This window comes from Squalius cephalus, assembly GCF_949319135.1.
Source record: "Squalius cephalus genome assembly, chromosome: 6".
NCBI classification, from domain to species: Eukaryota; Metazoa; Chordata; class Actinopteri; order Cypriniformes; family Leuciscidae; genus Squalius; species Squalius cephalus.
The window spans coordinates 20,617,617-20,636,498 of NC_137127.1; the positions used below are offsets into that span (position 1 = coordinate 20,617,617).

General features: G+C 37.9%; 1 protein-coding gene across 2 annotated transcripts in view; it reads left to right on the forward strand.

Moving 5' to 3' along the window:
- fchsd2 (FCH and double SH3 domains 2) overlaps positions 1-18,882 on the forward strand; it is a 102,695-nt gene that overhangs the window by 14,148 nt on the left and 69,665 nt on the right. For both annotated transcript variants that reach the window (XM_079873545.1, XM_079873544.1), the window contains exon 3: positions 7,030-7,075. In XM_079873545.1, coding sequence (XP_079729671.1) covers positions 7,030-7,075 — 46 coding nt within the window. The remainder of the gene's footprint in view (positions 1-7,029; positions 7,076-18,882) is intronic.

Sequence of the window (18,882 nt, forward strand, 5' to 3'; positions counted from 1 at the left end):
TCTCTGTGCATCTCTCAGAAATCAGAGCTTGGCAAGAGTAATATCAACTAAATACTACATCATACACTTTTTCTTCTGATTGATATGTCTATTTAAATTATTTAAACCTTGTACTATATGATTCACGAATGAAATGAGCACAGCATGATCTCAAATCAAGCTGTCAATCATAGCCGCATTGCTATCTCTGCGCATCTGTCAAGAGTAATATAACTAAAGCTGGGCACACACTACAAGATATATTCAAGGCAATTTTGGACCGATTTCTCCCCTTCCGACAATCCAATGATCCCTATGATCTTGATGGTTCTACAGATTATTTTATCTGATTTTTCTGAGGTGTGTTTAGAGTGACTGAATCTGCTCGGAAGAACGTCGGTGTGTAGCAGCGGCTTTCCCATAACAAGAATAGCATTGTACAGTGAGACATTTAAGATTAACAAGTCATTACTTTTACAAATAATTGTAATGAAAATTATTCCTATCAATATATTTTTAAATTCCTAGTAATCTATTAGTCTGCATTTACATTGCACATATCTATTTTGACATTCCATATTTTTATCACGTGCTAGTATCACTGTCAATTGCAATTTCGAGAGCAAATCCTGCTTTTATATGAAGATGTCACTTCCAAAACTTTGCAGTGTGTAATTGGCCATCGGCCCTTTTATCAACATGAAAAACAATACTTTTATTCAATGGATTAGAGCTAGATAGCCTGGAAAGGGTGAAAGAGCGCTCACTTTACAATCTAAAAAGATGTCATTCATCTCAGTTCACGATTTCACAACCTATAAGATAAAAGACCTCTGCTGCGTCTGTGTGCGTTTGTAGTTTTTTAGGAGATTCCTGGTTTTCCAGCTTGACTCCAAGCATTCAAATTCCACAGGTCTGCCTTGTGTGTATCTGCACTAAACAACCTCTGCTGAAAGTGCCATTCTGCCCACCAGTGTTCTGCTCGCAGTAAATGCAGCACTTGTGTGTCTGATTGCTTCTTTTATAAATCATCAACATTACGATCAACTTTTTTTTTGGTCCTTTTCTGAAAGTGTTGCTGTGCAGTTTAGGTGTTCAAGTTGGTTGGTTAATACTTGGCATTAGGGGTTTGTTGAAATGAGCAACAGCAATGCTTCCAAGAGGAATCGTTAAGATTGTTTTCAAGATATAATAATCAAATTAGCTCATAACATTCACCTTCTAATTGCAATCATTGATTTAATCATTTAACTGCCATTCAATCCTGGAGGACTGAAAGGGGTTTCCAAGGACACTGCTGGGTTTTTCCCAGCTGTAGACAGACGCTCCGACCTGTTGGTCCCAGAGGAAGATCTGTCATCAGACATCCATGGCTCCTCAGGCTGAGATGCTGCTTTGTAATTAGCCACTCTGAGGTTTGCTGTAATTATTGACTTAGACTCGTATCTTAACCCATTTCCTCTTCCTGTGGATGTCTCCTCTTCCGTCCCCATTCTCTTTGTTTCTTATTATATTTGTAAATGTATGTTCAGAATGCTGTACAACATACTATGTTTGCAAAAGTGTTATGGAGTAATTTGCAAAAATGCAAATACACTGGCAGTCAAATTTTTTTTTTTTTTTGAAAGAAGTCTCTTATGCTCACCAAGGCTGCATTTATTTGATGAAAAAATACAGTAAAGACAGTAATATTATGAAATATTATTGCAATTTAAAGTAACAGTTTTCTACTTTAAAATGTAATTTATTTCTGTGATTGAAAAGCTGAATTTTCAGCATCATTACTCCTGTCATCAGTCATGTGATTCTTCAAAAATCTATTTCTATTCATAGATAGAACAGCATTTATTTGCATTAAAAATTGCATTTGAATTAATTTTCTTTCACTTTTGATCAATTTAATGCATCCTTGCTGAAAAAACTAAATCTCATTGACCCAAACCTTTGAACACTGGTGTACACCAGGTTTGGCTCACAGAGGAGACAAATTAGTAGACGTGACCTCAAGGCCAAGTGACCTCTGACCCTTGCTATGCTGTTTCCTATGTTGGTCAGTCGTGGCAAAGAGTTTAACATCTGGAGTTCACATGCTCCACTGTCTGAATGCTGCAGCTTGTGGATCGTACTTCCTTCCTAGTTGCAACCAGCTCTTACCTCACACATGGAGTCTGTTAACCCTTTGACACAAGATGCTGCCTTCTGTTACCACTCTGTAGTTGTGGATGTCACCTTAAGTATCCTCTGCAAAGTCTATAAAAAGACAGTTATTAATAGTAAACATTAACACACCATGTTCATTCATTGCCAAAAGCGTTTGTTTATATGTAATGTTAGTATTTTTATGTTTATATATTTTGTTTATATTTATTTATATAACTATATTAAAGGGGTCATGATATGAGAAATCAAATTTGCCTTGATCTTTTGACATATAAGAGGTATTTGTACCATCATGCAAGTTTCATAGCTTAAAACATCCTCCTCATTCTAAACAAAGCTTTTATTTAATCAAGATCCAAAAGCTTTTTTGCAGCATCTGTGACGTCACACGGGCAAGTACATTTGCATTTGACTGTCTCCATTCCAGAGCAAGACATCGACGAATAGTTATACATCATCACACTATAAGCCCCGCCCACTGGCATGCAGTTGCTTAGCGTCGGACATTTGGTTACACTGGATTTGAGTGTCGCATCAAAAGCAAATAGAAGCCATTATAATCACAGACGCTGTCTACACTGAATACAGTATATACAGATGCGCGTTCAGTTTCTGACATACTCCACATGTTTGAGTCTGTTGACAACAGGACAAATGGAAGAGTGAAAGAACGTTTGCTTAGATGCGTCGTTTAAACAGCTTGTTTGCGTCTCTGTAGACATCAGAAGGATCCCAGCGTTGGAAATAAGTGGATGGATTATTTTAATGTCGTCCCGGATCGCGTCGGAGGATTATGTTTGTTCGGAGCATTTTATATTGTAAATTGTCTGTAATTATTGTATTTATTGTCTGTAACGGTTTTATATGGAAAATGTTTTCAAAACATGTACTTAAAACGTTGATACCGTTTTTTTGTGTGTGTGTGTGAAAAATGCAATACTATAACTATAAGTGAATTTCAAGGAATTTATTAAAATGATTTAAAAAAAAATCCATTACCTTTAATGCAAATATATAAACATTATTTATATATTTTCTTTTGCATTCAAAGTCGTCTTGCAGTGTGTTGTGAAATTAAAGATGAAATGGAATGTTAATTGTCCATGAAAATTGCCAAAAGATAATCATTTCAAAATTATTCACACCGATGTGACAATTTTTCGTTGGAATCTAAGAAATGTTCATCGTCCAGGAGTCTAAAGGAGTCCATTATAATGCAGCTTTGTGACAAAAATTCATGCAGAATGGTGAATAGGCATTTAGTCAGACGATATGTATGTGGGGAGGATTATGATGAATCAGTAATAGATGATTTTTTTGAAGCAGAACGAGGATGTGTGGTAACACCTGCTCTTCACTGATGTGTGTGTGGTTGTGCGTATGTGTCTCTGTCTGTCACTGTGTGTGTGTGTGTGTGTGTGTGTGTGTATGTATGTGTGATCTGATGTGCATTTCCATTTATAGATGTCACTTTTGTAAATATCGACCGGCTAAAAGCATCTCCTTTTCTTATAATAAACACATTTACAGTTAGTAGAGAGACAGCTCTCAGGCGCTTTTATTACAGAAAAAAAGGTACAGTTCATCAAAACGAACCAATGTCCTGGTAGTTTGGCATGTGTCCTTGCTGTTCAAGAAGTGAGGAAAAGTTCTGTGGCATGTAGAAGGTTGTTCCAGTGTAGGGGATCTGGCAGACATCAGGCCTGGCTGTGTCTAGCTGTACTGGACCTCAAGGTCACCCTGTGAAGGCTCTCACGAAACCAGTTTCACCCCAGGAGAAGTGTGATGGTGACTTGCAATGCAGTTAAGCACCATGTGCATCATGATTTTCATTTTCACAGCCCTCCTCTTGACCACACACTCCTGGGATGTCTATCGTTCTGTTCTCTGGTTCTCTAAAGACATTTAGTACAATACAAATGCACAAGAACGGCAATAGCTTAATAACAAACAATTCTGTAATTATATTCCATTACTCCTTTACATCTACATTAATAATAATACAATTCTATATGAATATCCCACATTTGCAGTTTGTTTCCATTGTTGCAGTTTGTGTTACTACAGTAAATCCATGTTAAATGAACAAACAGAATCTATTTTTAAAGTAAAAAAATAAGGCTTTGCATACTGTATGCACACTTGCTCTATTTCTCTGACAGCTTGTGGGACTTATGAAGACATTTCTGTTGTTTTTTCCAGTGTATTCTGAAAATTTCTAGGAAGCGAATGTGTCAGTGTGCTGAGTGGATTTTGACACTGGGAGACAGCCCTAGAAATGGTTGACTGCCTGGGCAGTGCATTTGCGAGCAAGGGAGCTGATTGAGACACAGCCCATGGCTGCATTCCCTATTCACATATATCTGCTGTGCAGTAAAAATATTTTTCACTGTCGATTTCACTGCTTCATAGAGACAGTTTGTGGGGTGGGGTGGGGTGGGGTGGGGTGGGGGGCTTAAACATTAAAATCTATTCAAGGAGACTCCAAAAAAAAAAAAAAAATTAAGACTTTGGAAAAGGGCATAATCAACATTTCCTCAGCCTCAAGTTGTTCCAAACCTGTATGAGTTCCTTTCTTCTTCTGAACACAGAAGAAGATATTTTGACTATGGAACTCAATGAGGCCGATCGACTGTTCGGTTACCCACATTCTTCAAAATATCTTCTTTTTGTGTTCAGCAGAAGAGAGAAATTCATACAGGTTTGGATCAACTTAAGGGTGTGTAAATGATGACAGAATTTCAACTTTTGGGTGAACAATTTAAATATTGCTGTGATATCAATTTCCTTGTGATATTGGAATTTCCTTGGCATTGATATCGACTATTGACTTTTTGTGTAGTGAATTGGTATACAGTGCAGATGTGCAGCAGATACCGGTGTCTTCAAAGAAGCCTTTACAGCAGCCATGAACTAGGATGAATTGTGTGTTCGCTGGCCAGTAGACCCTCGGAAAGTGAAAAGTGATGAGCAAGCATGTGTGACATACCACACGAAACCTCTTCGCCCATAAACTATGGCGCTATGTAAGCATCTCGCCCTGTTTTGATAGGACGCTGGGTCTGGGCCACAGAGGGGTCCTGTAGTTTGGTTTCCTTTGGAAGTATTTCTGCGGGGAGGGGGAGGTGCGGAAATTCCTGCCTTGCATAAAAGCAATGTCGCCGAGTCCACATACACACACGCACTAATCCCATAAACACAAACCAGCCCCCATAGGATAAGACCGAACCCGCTGTGACATTCCTCCAGCATTTTCAGGCACGCATGCAATGAGTTTAACTGATTTGAAATTGAAATCATGGGATGGAATGATGGGAAAAGGAATTAGAGTCAGTAGAGCGAGGAAAAACAAAACAGTAACTTGATGTTTTTTTTGTCAGCTTGACTCAGACTGTACTCATTTGTAATGCAGTGCAAGGACAATGGAAGTGAAGGGAGATGGATGCATTGCTCAAACCATCATCTGTCTGGATGCCTCCTTCCCTCTGGCTCGAAAACCAAAGCAGTCATACCAGGAAGAATGTTAAAAACACCATCTCCACAGCCAACTCACAGTCTGATGTGTGAGAATGATGAATAACTCTTGCTGCTCAGAGAGTTTGAGCTTCGAAAATCACAACTGGGATCCTCGTGACCTTACGTTATGATTTAAATTCAGCATGAAACCAACACTGACCCTGTTTACATTCTTCATGCATATTCCTGGTCTGATTGTGAATGTTATTCTAAAAAAATTGGTCTAGAGTTTATTTGGAAATAATTTACACTCTTGCTAGTTTTATTAAATTGCTAGTAAATTTCACAAAAAAATACAAAATTGATGGCAAGTAGCAAATTTTGGACAGCTTGGAAAAATCATTCTCTCACAGTCTGCATTATTCTAAGAAAAGATGTGTTTTGTTGGCTTGAATCAATCTGTAATAACTTGCAAACAGCTTTATTTTTGCAGGTGATGTCATCAAGGCCCTACATGTTTAACTTAATGCTAGTTAATATAATAAGCAATAATAGCAAACGCCAAATAGTGTTTCAGGAGGAGAGTAATCCTCCACAATGTTCTGTGGAATTAAATGAGCACCTTCATTAAATATTCAGGTTTTCTTTATGCAAATGAAAGCAATCACCTTTTGCAGGAGAGTGCTGTAGTGATGACTTATTTTTGTAGGCCAAACCATAAATTAGTATCACACTGGTTCCTTCTTCAAAAAGTTTTCCTTTTAGGATTACCTTTTGAATTATTACAGAAAATTAACTCTGTTCACGATTCTTACACATTTTGTTCATTTATGACAATATTCTTCACAAATTAACTCAGTTTGTGTGCATTTTGAAGCCTAAATACAGTCAGCATGTAACTGAACTACACCACGGTCGCATGACTTCGTCACCACTTTAAGCTTCTGACAACTCTTTCAGTCTTTATTTAAAAACATTTCCCCTGAAAGCTTGAGTTTGAATAGTTTGCAAGAGCATGATTGCAAACACAACAAGACTATTAAAGCAAACTAGTGAGTAGATGAGTTAGCCTAACCTGTTCAGCGTGATGTTTATAATGTCTCCGACAACCAAGACAAGTAAAAGCTTTTAAAAAAATCTCAAGACTGCTTTACTGATGTATTTAATTTTGTAGATTAAATCTTGTGTTAGCTTGTTTACCACAGACCTTAGCCTATTTAAATCCTTTTACCAAAAAAACAATTAAAAAAATCCATTGATTTCTGGACAATGGAAGCGGAAGTGCTAAAATGCTAACTTTTTGCCTACAAAAATACGTCATCATTGCAGCACTCCATAGACTTCAAATATGTAAGCTATGTATGTATATGTATGTAATACTTATTCTATTCTGTTTGAAGGTCTTTAACTGTCTGTTTTTCTTTTTAATTACAGAACTTACAGCCAGAAAAAGGCCACTCTGGAGAGAGACTACGCGCAGGTGAGACTACGGTCTTTGTGTTCCTTGATGATGGTGATGATGTTTGAGGGATTTTGTGCATCTTTTCACCAAAGTTTAGACTGTTGATTACAGCCGTTGCATTTATTGATATCACGCTACAGCCATTGCAACCGCTCCGTGCTATTTTGGGATCCATCAAAACCATGGATCATCCATCGCCCACCCTGGTTTATTGCTAAAATATAGGACCACTGGAAATCTGGTTCTTCCAGCATATTATTAAGGCATCTCCAATGTTTGATAAAACACTCAATAATAGGACTGCACTAATAAGCAAGTGTATTTTTGTTTTTTCAGAGCAGTAAGAATTTGTTAACAGATGATTGATTTCAGCTAATTACTGTGAGCCATGGTTGAGTTAAGCAAACACCATGCCAGAAGTCTTGTGTCCTAGTGTTTCAAACTTCTGTCACCTTTGAATGAAGGAAAGTACACACACAGTTATTGTGCCAAGTAAAGCTTAGCATAGATGAGGTATGATTGTTTTTTAATGAATGCATCCTCAAGTCTTCCATTGGTTGGAGAAATGGAACCAATGAGCTTCTGTCTTGTAGTGTGCATTAAGCTATGTTCACACTGGTGTGAGAAAGTTACATAACGCAAAATTTGATCAGAGCGGTCAGACTGAAACGGATTTCCAGAAATGCGATTTGAATAGGATTTCAAATCACATATGAATGAGCTCAAAATATGATCAGATTCCAATCAGATATGCACAAAAATCAGATTTGGACTTGACAGTCTGAATGAGGCTTTAGGCTTTAAAATGATTTCTGGCATTTTGTTGGATGCTGAATTGTGACCAGTTATCTTGCTGTTTAAAAGTTGGTTTGTTCCACAAACTCCATGATATAGCGGAGGTTTGCACACATGCATCATGTTGAAGCATGACAAAGGTCAAAGATTTGTTCACAGATGATAAACCCTTGAAATTATTACAGAGTTCAGCTCTTATTATTACTAAGTTTTAAGGTCACTTCATATTTCACAAGCGCAGTTTTTACATTTATCATGCATTGTGACATTAGACATGATTCTGGCAGATTTTATAGCCAAGATAATGATTTTGTTTTTTATTGCACCTGTAATATCATAGTGCTTGTCAAAAAGACATGCATTCTGGTCTCTCCTGGCACTGTTTAAAGTGTATTGCACTTAAAGCTGAAGCATTTCCAGAATGTTTTATAGTTTAATGCGATGTTCTTTTTAAGTAAACTAAAATAGAATCTTGAGGAAATGTGTCTGGTCTAGGTTGACCTCTGAATGTCCTTCTGTTTGAAGTATGCTTAGAGTTTGCTTTATCTGTGTGCACAAGTGTTAAACTAGAATTACTTCCAAGATAAAACTAGATAGACAGGAGTCATTTTATGCAGCATTCACAGCATAAAGAAATCGGGATGACGTTTGTCGGATGGCACGCAAATGCTACGTCAAAAGAGGTGAATGGATGCACGCTGATCCTGAGATTATATGCCACAGATTATTAACCGTTGGATTAGGAGCTCATATTTTGTGTGCTCATACACATGGTCTTGTGTGTGTATGTACGGTGGTCCTAAGTAATGTGTGTAAATGATCTTGGCTCTACTTCAGAGAATTTAGTGCACAACAACACTTAATGAGACACATGATGTGACGGCTGTATCAGCCTGTAAGATTTCGCTTTAATGTTTATACTGCGGTTAATGTATTTGCATGGCCATCAAGTTCCAAATAAAAAGAGAAAATAATCAAATGAGATGATGTACATTACAGTTAGGCTAAGTATTTAATTCACTGGATCATCTTGCACACATTATAATGCTATAAACGCAAATGGCACATGGTCATAATGAAGACGTGCAAACACACGCAACAGATGTATGACACATGGACGAGTATTTGGGCTTTATGACAAACAGTTTGGTAGATTAAGGTTATAATTAAATTGGATCACTTTAAGGGTTTTCTTTATTTCAAAACTGCTTTGTTTTATCAGAAATGCACAAAAACCGCTCATCTGCTTGTGAGTGTTCTAGAAGATAAGGTTCATAGGGACTTGAACTTTGACCCCAAACATTCAGAAAGGTTTGCTTAACCTTCTTTGTGTGACTTGGCACTTTACATAATGGACTTTCATAACTGAGCTTCTCATATAACATCAGTTTTTGTCTAGTTAATGAGGCAGGTTTTTGTGATGTTGTAAATATTTAACTTGTATTGAATGCATCAATAGTTTCATCGTTTCTGTTTTACTGAATGACATTTCCCATAATTCACTGGCCTAATGACAAATCCTGAAAACATTTTTTTCTTCATCGCAATTCGAACAATGTCCAAGAAGCTGTATGATATGCAAAATTGCGGACAAGTGTATCCAAAAATCACAGTAGGCTACATTTAAAATAGTATGCCTAGACTATGTGCATTTTGAAAATAAGCCCCTCTTTTGAGATAATATTGTATATGGAAACCTATTACATATTCAATATGGATCTTCTTAACACCATACTGAGAAATGTCATGTAGCTTTTCAGTTGCAAATTTATTTTAAAGGGGGGGTGAAATGCTCATTTTCACTCAATCTCCTGTTAATCTTGAGTACCTATAGAGTAGTATTGCATCCTTCATATCTCCAAAACGTCTTTAGTTTTGTTATATTTATAAGTTAAAGATTGGCTGTACCGAGTCTTTCCGGAAAAAACCGAGCGGCTGGGGGCGGGCCGTGTGGGCGGTGTGCTATAGCTGTGCTAACTGATCTAACAACAACACAGAGAGACATTTGAAGTAGTTTACTCACCGTGACTGCTCGATCCTTAAGCATTAGACGATCTGCAAATAAGTCGATCTGGGCTTTGTTTATAAAACAATCATCGTCGAAATGCAGGGAACAAAGAGTCGTGCACAACCTCCGTTGATGCTTCGAAAAAACAAACTCCATCCACTATTCCCTTAACGCTGGGTTCTTTGGGAATCTGTGCAGGGTTGTCTTGCCCTGCCAACCAAAAACCCACTTCTTTGGTGACATTGACTTCCCTAAAAGCCGAGCATAGCGCTTTGAGGTAACGTACTGCTTTCGCTCTCTTCTCTCTCTGGTCTGTGAGTGCGCGCGCGGCCGCGGAGAAGTGCCCTTAGGACCCATAAAAGGAAATTCCGCTCTATCTTACGTAAGACAGAGCCATACTCGAAAAAAACTTTCCGAAACTTGTGACAAACCGGAAGGAGTATTTTTGGAACAAAAATACTCCTTCAAACGTACAACTTAACTTTTGAAACTTTGTCCATGTTTAGCATGGGAATCCAACTCTTTAACAGTGTAAAAAACTCAGTATGCATGAAACAGCATTTCACCCCCCCTTTAATATTAATGAAGCGCTGACGTTTCTGTGCGATTGTATGTTTCCATGTGTGTCTGTACTGTATGTGTGTGTGCGTTTGTATGGGAAATACATGCGTCCAGGACTTGACATTAACACCTGCCAGCCCGCCCAATACGGGTGGATTTCAGCAGTGGCATGTAACGCAGTCACTCCTACTAGCCACTTTGGTGGATTGAATTTATATATTTTTTCAGTTGTAGTCTTTTAAAAAGGCATATGAAATAATCAACTAAGTGCAATGAAGTGTTGTCAAAACTATTAATTTTGTAAATTTTTCGATGCGTATCGATTTCCACAAAATAGATACACAACACCAGCTGCGCTTTCTCACTATTCCATCTATCGGACAACGAGTTGCACACAAACCCGCCTCCACTCATTCACTCGTTTAATTTGCTCCGGATGAATATTGTTGGTGTTACAGAGCTTGAATTTCGCTGTGGGATTGTGCGTTTTGTGCATAATTGTACTTATTCCCGCAGATTTTGTGCTCGCACCCAAAGTGTGCACACATAAAGCCACATTGGGTTCATTTTTGCTGCTTATTGCACCTAAACAGTCAAATAGAGTCAAAATAATGTCAAAATGCCAGTCTTGGCAAGTATTCTCTTAAAGGGGTCATATAATGGTACATGCACTTTTACAAGTTGATTGTACTGAAATGTGTGTTGGCAGTGCCTGTACACAACCATCATACAATGATAAAAATCCATCCAGTGTTTTTTTTTTTTTGTTATCTTCTTTTATGTTTCCCCCGCAACTCAAATCAAGCTGTTCGATTTTGTGACGTCACAAAATCGACGCCCCTCCCACGAGTGTTGATTGACAGTAGCGTTTCAACACAGCCCCGCCCTCGCTCGTGAGCGAGCTGTCAATCATAGCCCGCGCGGACGGCGCGTCATTGTTGATACGCTGGAGCACTGTCTATGATATGAGCAGAATGGCGTCTAAGCGATTGTGATGTTCTGTTCTTGGGTGTAATAAGGAACACAGCAGTCATGCTGATGTTCCTAAATCCGTACAGCTGAAGACGCAGTGGCTGAGTTTGTTTTCGAAGGGAATATTCCCCACGATCAACGTCAATGCTTTCATGTTTGCGCAAATCATTTCACCAGACTGCTTTACAAACGAGGTCAGTATAAAGCTGGTTTTACTAAGAAGCTGTTCCTGAAAAAAGCATCGGTACCAACTATTCGTGTTCCTGCTGCACCTCCAGAAGAACTGAAGTGAGTGTAACGTTTTATTAAGCTTTATATTAATCTTTATATTAATCTTTGCAAATCGCTTGCATGCTTCACAATGAATGCAGCTATTTTTACACTCAGGGTACATTACGGCATGTTTTCTATGTACGACGTTCTCAATATAATTCATAATCCCACGTTTATAATGAACAACGCGTTATGGTTATTGTGTTATTGTGTTACAAATGGTGTACGCACAGAACAGAGGGGCGGGTGAGCAAAGCTTATTATCATTTAAAGACACATGCACTTGAACGGAGTGCTGAAAACAGAGCTGTTTTTGACCAGGTAAAATTAGTGTTTTCTTACAATACTAATGAGAATTTTTAATTAAAGTATATTACAAACTTTTAATTTAGACCCTAAAGAATCATATTAGCTTGTACAAAAATGGCATTATATGACCCCTTTAAACACCGTCCGTTATGTTTTAAAGGAACATAAGCAGTTTAGTAAGAAAACACATGTGTAACATTATAATGGATACATGTGTCAGGTCTTAAAGTGACAGCAGCCTAATAGATATTTCTGCTAAATGGTTCTGATGTTGCCATGGTGATGCTGCCAGTCATATTCTAGCTAAACAAACTACAATCTGATGTTTTCCTAAACTGATTAGGGTTTGATAGGCTAATTAATTGCCTTTTTCTTTGAACAGACCAGTTTTCATTTCAAATGACTGAAAGTAATCTTGAGGTTCAGGATCATGAAGTGTTTCTCAAACCCAGTTCAGTCTTTTATCCTTTATCGCACTTGGCATGCTGGCCTACTCACGGCTCACACATGAACTCGCCGCGCTGTGCAGCTGTCCACACAAATAAACATTGTTTTATTGCCCAGGCCCGCCGAACAGAGGAACACTTGTTTCTTAAAGAAGAGAGGGGAAGAGAGGGGGTGTGGCTTTCGAGCTGGAGTCAGTCTATCCTGTAGAGCTCAGCCAGCACTCGGATTGACTCGTCCACCATCACGACTGTGATAAGACATTCAGCATCACCGCTGGGAGAGAAACGTCCACACTGTAGACTAGAGAGGAACCTCGGAGTGTGTGTGTGTGTGTGTGTGTGTGTGTGTGTGTGTGTGTGTGTGTGTGTGTGTGTGTGTGTGTGTGTGTGTGTGTGTGTGTGTGTGTGTGTGTGTGTGTGTGTGTGTGTGTGTGTCTGTGTCTGTGTCTGTGTCTGTGTCTGTGTCTGTGTGTGTGTCTGTGTGTGTGTCTGTGTGTGTGTCTGTGTGTGTGTCTGTGTGTGTGTCTGTGTGTGTGTCTGTGTGTGTGTCTGTGTGTGTGTCTGTGTGTGTGTCTGTGTGTGTGTCTGTGTCTGTGTCTGTGTCTGTGTCTGTGTCTGTGTCTGTGTCTGTGTCTGTGTTACCCTAACATTATATGTCTTTTCTCCTACCTGGAATTTTTAACATAAGAAACTCCGGTCACATTACAATTCTTGCACAAAGTAAAAGTATAGTTGTTTCAGAGGAAGAGATTTCTTTTTAGAATAATTTGAAATGATGTCAATTTAGATTTGAGGTTGACCTTAAGAGGATTCAGGTCATATTTGACTTTATACGTTTTGCATAAAGAAATTAAAGCCTATTTTATTTAAAGACGGTTTGCAATGTGACATTTTCATGACAATTCATGACAAAAAAAGAAAACTTCACACACACACTCTGGGGACATCAGAGATTTATTTTACATCTTGTGAAAAGGGCATTATACCACCCCTTTAAAGGACAAGATATCGCAGCGGACATTCATATAGGACTGACCTGAAGTAAAATGCCATGTCTGTCTACTGTAAATACAGGTACACTCGATCTCTCACAATAGTATATAGCTTCAATGAACAATGTCAATGAGATAAAATATGTGTTTGGTTACATACATAGAACCGTTGGGTGAAGCGGTCATAGCCGTGTTTTATCATGAATAAAACACAGCTATTGACCAATCAGAATCAATGATTGGAACTAACCATTTTATAAATAAAGTATAACTACTAATAAATTGGAATGAAGTCATTGTTATTTAATTGTCTTTGAAAAAGTCACAGTGCAACAAATCCTAATGGTCTTAAAAAAGGCGTAGTATTTTCATTTGCATTTGCATTTTGCTTAGATAAAGTATAAAATGTTATTCATGATTTAATATAAAACAAAATCTATAAAGAAAAAAGAAGTCAAGTCATAACAATATGTTAATTTATATTTTGTTTTAGCAGGAACCAAACAATGTTATTTGTGCTACATTTTCTCCTCTTCAAGTGTACTAAAGGTTGGAGCATTGCTTTGACCTTGTTTGACTCTTTGGGCAGGCAGGGAGAATAAATGGATATTGCTAGATCTTTTTCTACTGGAGCGTATCTGGATAGCGCATAACAGATGGAGAAACTTACTCTCTCTTCACTATTCTCTGTCTTTCTCTCTGTTCTTCGGCTCTAATGAGTTGCCCGTGTGCTGCTGGCTCCTGATGCGGAGAAAAGACAGGATGACAGGATGAAGGGCGAGAGATTGGAAGAGGAGTGAGTGCAGGGGGTGGGGGGGGGGGGGTCGAGAGAGAGAGAGATAGACTTCACTCTGCCTGACATATCGCATGAACTCACAGCGTGCAGCGCAATACATTAGACATGCCTGACACATATGCACACACGTCTCCAAACACGTGCACATGAGCTCCGTACCTGATCTACAGCTGGAAAATGTTCTCCTGTAACCTAGGATTAGTGGTGTTTAATAAGTCAAACATCACTATTACTTCTCATATTTTGGGTTAGGGGTGTGTTCGGTTTATGTCTAGTTCAGTTTTACTTTGAGTTGTACTGTAAAATTAAATAAATAAAAAATAGTACTTATTTATTTTATTTATTTTAAATATTATTTTATTTTTTATAATATTATTTTTTTATTATTTCTTTCTTTTTAAATAGTCATTTTGTAATCAGCCAAAATGTACAGCCCTAGAGACTAGCACAGCAAACTTGGAACTTAAATAAATCGCATTTTAAGGAACAATGTTTTTTTTTTCTCAAATTGTGCAGTCCTACATTATCTTATTATGAGCATTTCAACACTGATATTTAATTGAAATCATAACAATCATATGATGATAATCATTTGGTCTTTCTAAAAACGGTCTTTTTCTGATGATGTCATTAAGGCTACACAGATTATGGAAGTAAAAATTCCTTTTCTCCATAAGGAAATTGATTAACGATAATTGATAATCCTTTAAAGACAACCTTACTGTGAGATACAAGGTTATTGATCAATGATATTTGATTCTATTGAAGCTGTCAGCCCACATTATTTCTTATTCTTAAATGCACATATATAATATAAAATCAACATTTGTAAATTAGTAGTTTTATTTTTCTCTATAATTTTTAAAGAGTAAGTTCACCCAAAAATGAAATCACTCTTTTTACTCACCCTTGTGTTGTTCCAAACCTGTAAGACTTTCGTTCATCTTCGGAACACAAATTAAGATATATTTTTTAATAAAATCTGAGCCAGTTCTGTCTCTCCATTGACATCTACGCAACTACTACTTGGATGTCTTCAAAAAGTTCATAAAGAGATCGTAAAAGTAATCCATGTGAATTAAATGGTTTAGTCAAAATTTTCAGAAAATACACGATCACTTTATATGATGAACTGATTAAATTTAGGCTTTTATTCACATATAAACATTGATCAGCGAACATAAACAGAAGCTCAACTGTACTCGCTTGACGTGTGATAACAAACCCTTAAATTCAATTATGATGTTCGCAGTGCTTCATGGGAGTTATGTTCGGTTTTCAAATACTTCTGGAACCAGCGCCGTATAAAAAGTGAGCGTGCACTGTTGAACTCTATAGCCAAGTTGGTTAGCATTATTTAGTAGCCTAGATGATGGATAATGCTAATGTATAATAATTTGTCAATGTTAACCAATAGCCAAATAGCCAAATCTATTTCTCCTTTTCCCCTTTCAGTCTCCCACAGTCTCACAGTTGCATTATTTCCTGGTCCCACCCATACATCTCCAGCCCTTTCCCACAGATTTGGTTGCATTTGCACAACCTGTGCTGCCAATGTAATTAAATGGCTTCATTTGTGAGGACTTCCAGTGGGAATATGAAATTTGGTCCATTTTTGGCATGTTCAGCGGGAGCAGACCAGGCTTTTGAACCATTGGCATTTATAATATGTAGATCATAAGCCCCCTAGGCTATGTGTAGGCAGAACTCGTAGCTAATTGTCAGTCACATGTGAGAGGAAGATCGCAAAGAACTGAACTTTTGAGCATATCTTATCCCACACTGTTTGTAACCACCCTAGCAACATGATACCAATCCCAGCTCCACTAGCATGGTGGCAGTGAGCGTTGCATGAACAAACTCAATATTAGACTGGCTTAGGCACCAACCACAAATCATTGAGGGTTGAAAAAACTTCTTGAGCGGTTTAGGAAGATTATTTGCTTATGCATATGTAGATATTGAGGGTAAATACAGGATTATAGTTGTGTCTGCAGGCATCAGATCCCACAGACTTGGTTTGTCCGAGTGTGGGAGACAATAGAGTGTGTTTGAATGCACTTGTGTGTTGACCTTTACTCCAAAAACTTAACTATTCATACAAATTACTGCAGTTTCCAGCTGAGATGACCACGATAGTGGCTGTAAAACACCTAGTTTTATTCCTTTTCTTGCACATTGATTACAGATGCAGATATTTAAAGACTTATTTTAATGCACAATGCTATGACTAGGGTTGGGAATCAAAAATATATTTCAATTCTGGAATTGGGTACTTAAGGTCAGGAATCCGATACATAATTAATATATAATTAACATTTCAATTCCGCTTATCAATTCCTTTGTGCGCACTTTAATGTGCAAGAATGAGAACTCAATTCGGTACTCGCATGCTGAACAGAAAGCCACCTCTCATATTGTGTGCGAATACGGAATTGAGTTCTTTTACATCTAAAATACACCCCAAATTATGTACAAATATCCTCGGAAACACCGTCAGCTTTGTCTTAAGTGAACGTAAACATCTGAGAAAGAAAACTCATGTGTAGTATATTGGATCCGTTCGTTGCCTTTTAATTTGACAGCAGCATAATAAATCACAGCATAAAAATGTTAATCAAACAACAAAAGACAAAGAGACTATGCTGTTATATTTTTTATTTAAATTGATGTACCTGACAACTGGACCTTCCTGAAAAAACTTAAAACACTTTTTACTTTGTTTGTGTCTTTGTTGATTTGTATTTATTGGTGCTATTTCTAATGTGTTTATTTGTTCTTATTTTATTACTGACTGTTTACTTATATTTAATAATGTTTGAAATTTATATTTGTTAGTCGAGTTGTTTTTGCTGTTGTATTTTTGTGAAAAATATAGGCAAAGGTTCCTGCTGATTTTTAGGGTTCCTTGCTGCTGATTTTTATTCATGGTATTCAGCTGCAGCAAAAGGTATTGCAAAAATAAATGTTTCATTTTTAAATGTTTGAGTTTTTTACTTTATTTTAATTGAAACTGGGAATCAATACGAATCTGAAACATGAGTCACGATAAAAGATTTTAGTCATTTTTATACATGCATCTATGTAGTATTTATTCATTTTTATTTCCGTTAGTTATTGTAGTACTTCAAATAAAACTAAACAAAAATGAAACAAAAACGTATAATGCTTTAAAAGCTCACTACACTCTTTCTTTCTCTCTCTTCCCATCATCCCTCTTTTCCCCACGGACGAATTGGGCTGTAATTAAATGTTTGATTATTTCCCTCTTTTCACTTTAATCTAGTTATTCTCAGCATGATTGTGACACTCATCTGTCAGCTGTAATTATCGTGCCAATAATATCTCAGCGACGCTCATCAGGCATGTCAGATGTGACTTTATCTCCATGTTCTGCTAACCACGGCAAGATTGCAAGAAACCAGCCACAGCCATTAGGAAATACATCTTCGAACAGCGCTGGAATGCACAGGCTCAGACAGCCTTTTTCATCCTTCTCTCCAGCTGAGACACAATCGGCCTGACGTCCGCAGTGCAGCTCTCCCCCCTTTCACGCGCGCGCTCCTCCAATCCCCCTCGCTCTCGCGCGCTCCCCTTCCTGGGAAAGTCTCCGGGAAAGGTCTTGCATTTGCATAATCGTCTTTAGTGCCATTGTGGGCGGGCTCTCTGCGAGAGCGGCATCCGCCACTGGTCGGCTCGGCCACCTGTCCAGAACAAATCAAGCGACTCTTTGTGCAGCGGCCGGCCTCCTCCCTGCTCACTCGCACATCCACATGCTAATGAATAAATTGATTAAATATGACTTAGATGGACAAAAGAGAGCCATTAGTCTGTTAATGAGAGCCCAAAGGATTTATTTGTTATTTGCGTGAGCATCACGATACATTGCAATAGATTATCCGTTTTATTTAAGGACGTGTCATATCAATCTCATTCTTCTACTCTAAATCTCTCTAAAAAATTAGGTCATCTTGTATATATGCAGCCACAATTCATTGCCATTATCCTTACATTGACATTTTTTTAAAAAATGCCATAAATTTTTTATGAATTGAAGTTTTATGCTGAAGAAAAGTCTCTTTTCATTGCATTATGTGGTTGCTAGGGTGCTCTGAGCGGTTGCTAGCTGGTTGTGAAATGTCCTAGTGAAAGTCTCTATATATGGCTCAGGTCTACTCAAAAATTGATTTTTTTTTTCTTTCTGTCCATTTTTTGTCGTCCATCAGGTGAATATTTCAAGTCTAATTGCTTGGGGAAACTAAAAGCATCTCTCTTCTACAAGCTGCTCGTTTTGAGGCTGTTCTTATTTTTTTTAGCCTGTGTTTATACAGCAGAACTTCATGAATATGAAGCATGGTGAGAGAGAGAGAGAGAGAGAGAGAGAGAGAGTTACAGTCTGGCTCAGGGACAAACATATGTCAGAAGTCTGAGAACAGCCTGACAGCACATCCTTACAGGCCAGTGTTCACTGGAGACTGCATACGCGCTCACACGGAGAAGGTTTAAAGAGCTGACGTGCTTGACAGGTACAGACAAACCTGCAAGACAGTACAGTGTGGAGCAGATTACAGTGGGCTGTTTGGTGCTATAACTGAAGGGCCGTTCACAGTTTATACCGACAGTAATTAAACCGCTGGATGTCACTAAGTTGCGGTGCTGTTAGACCGAATGTA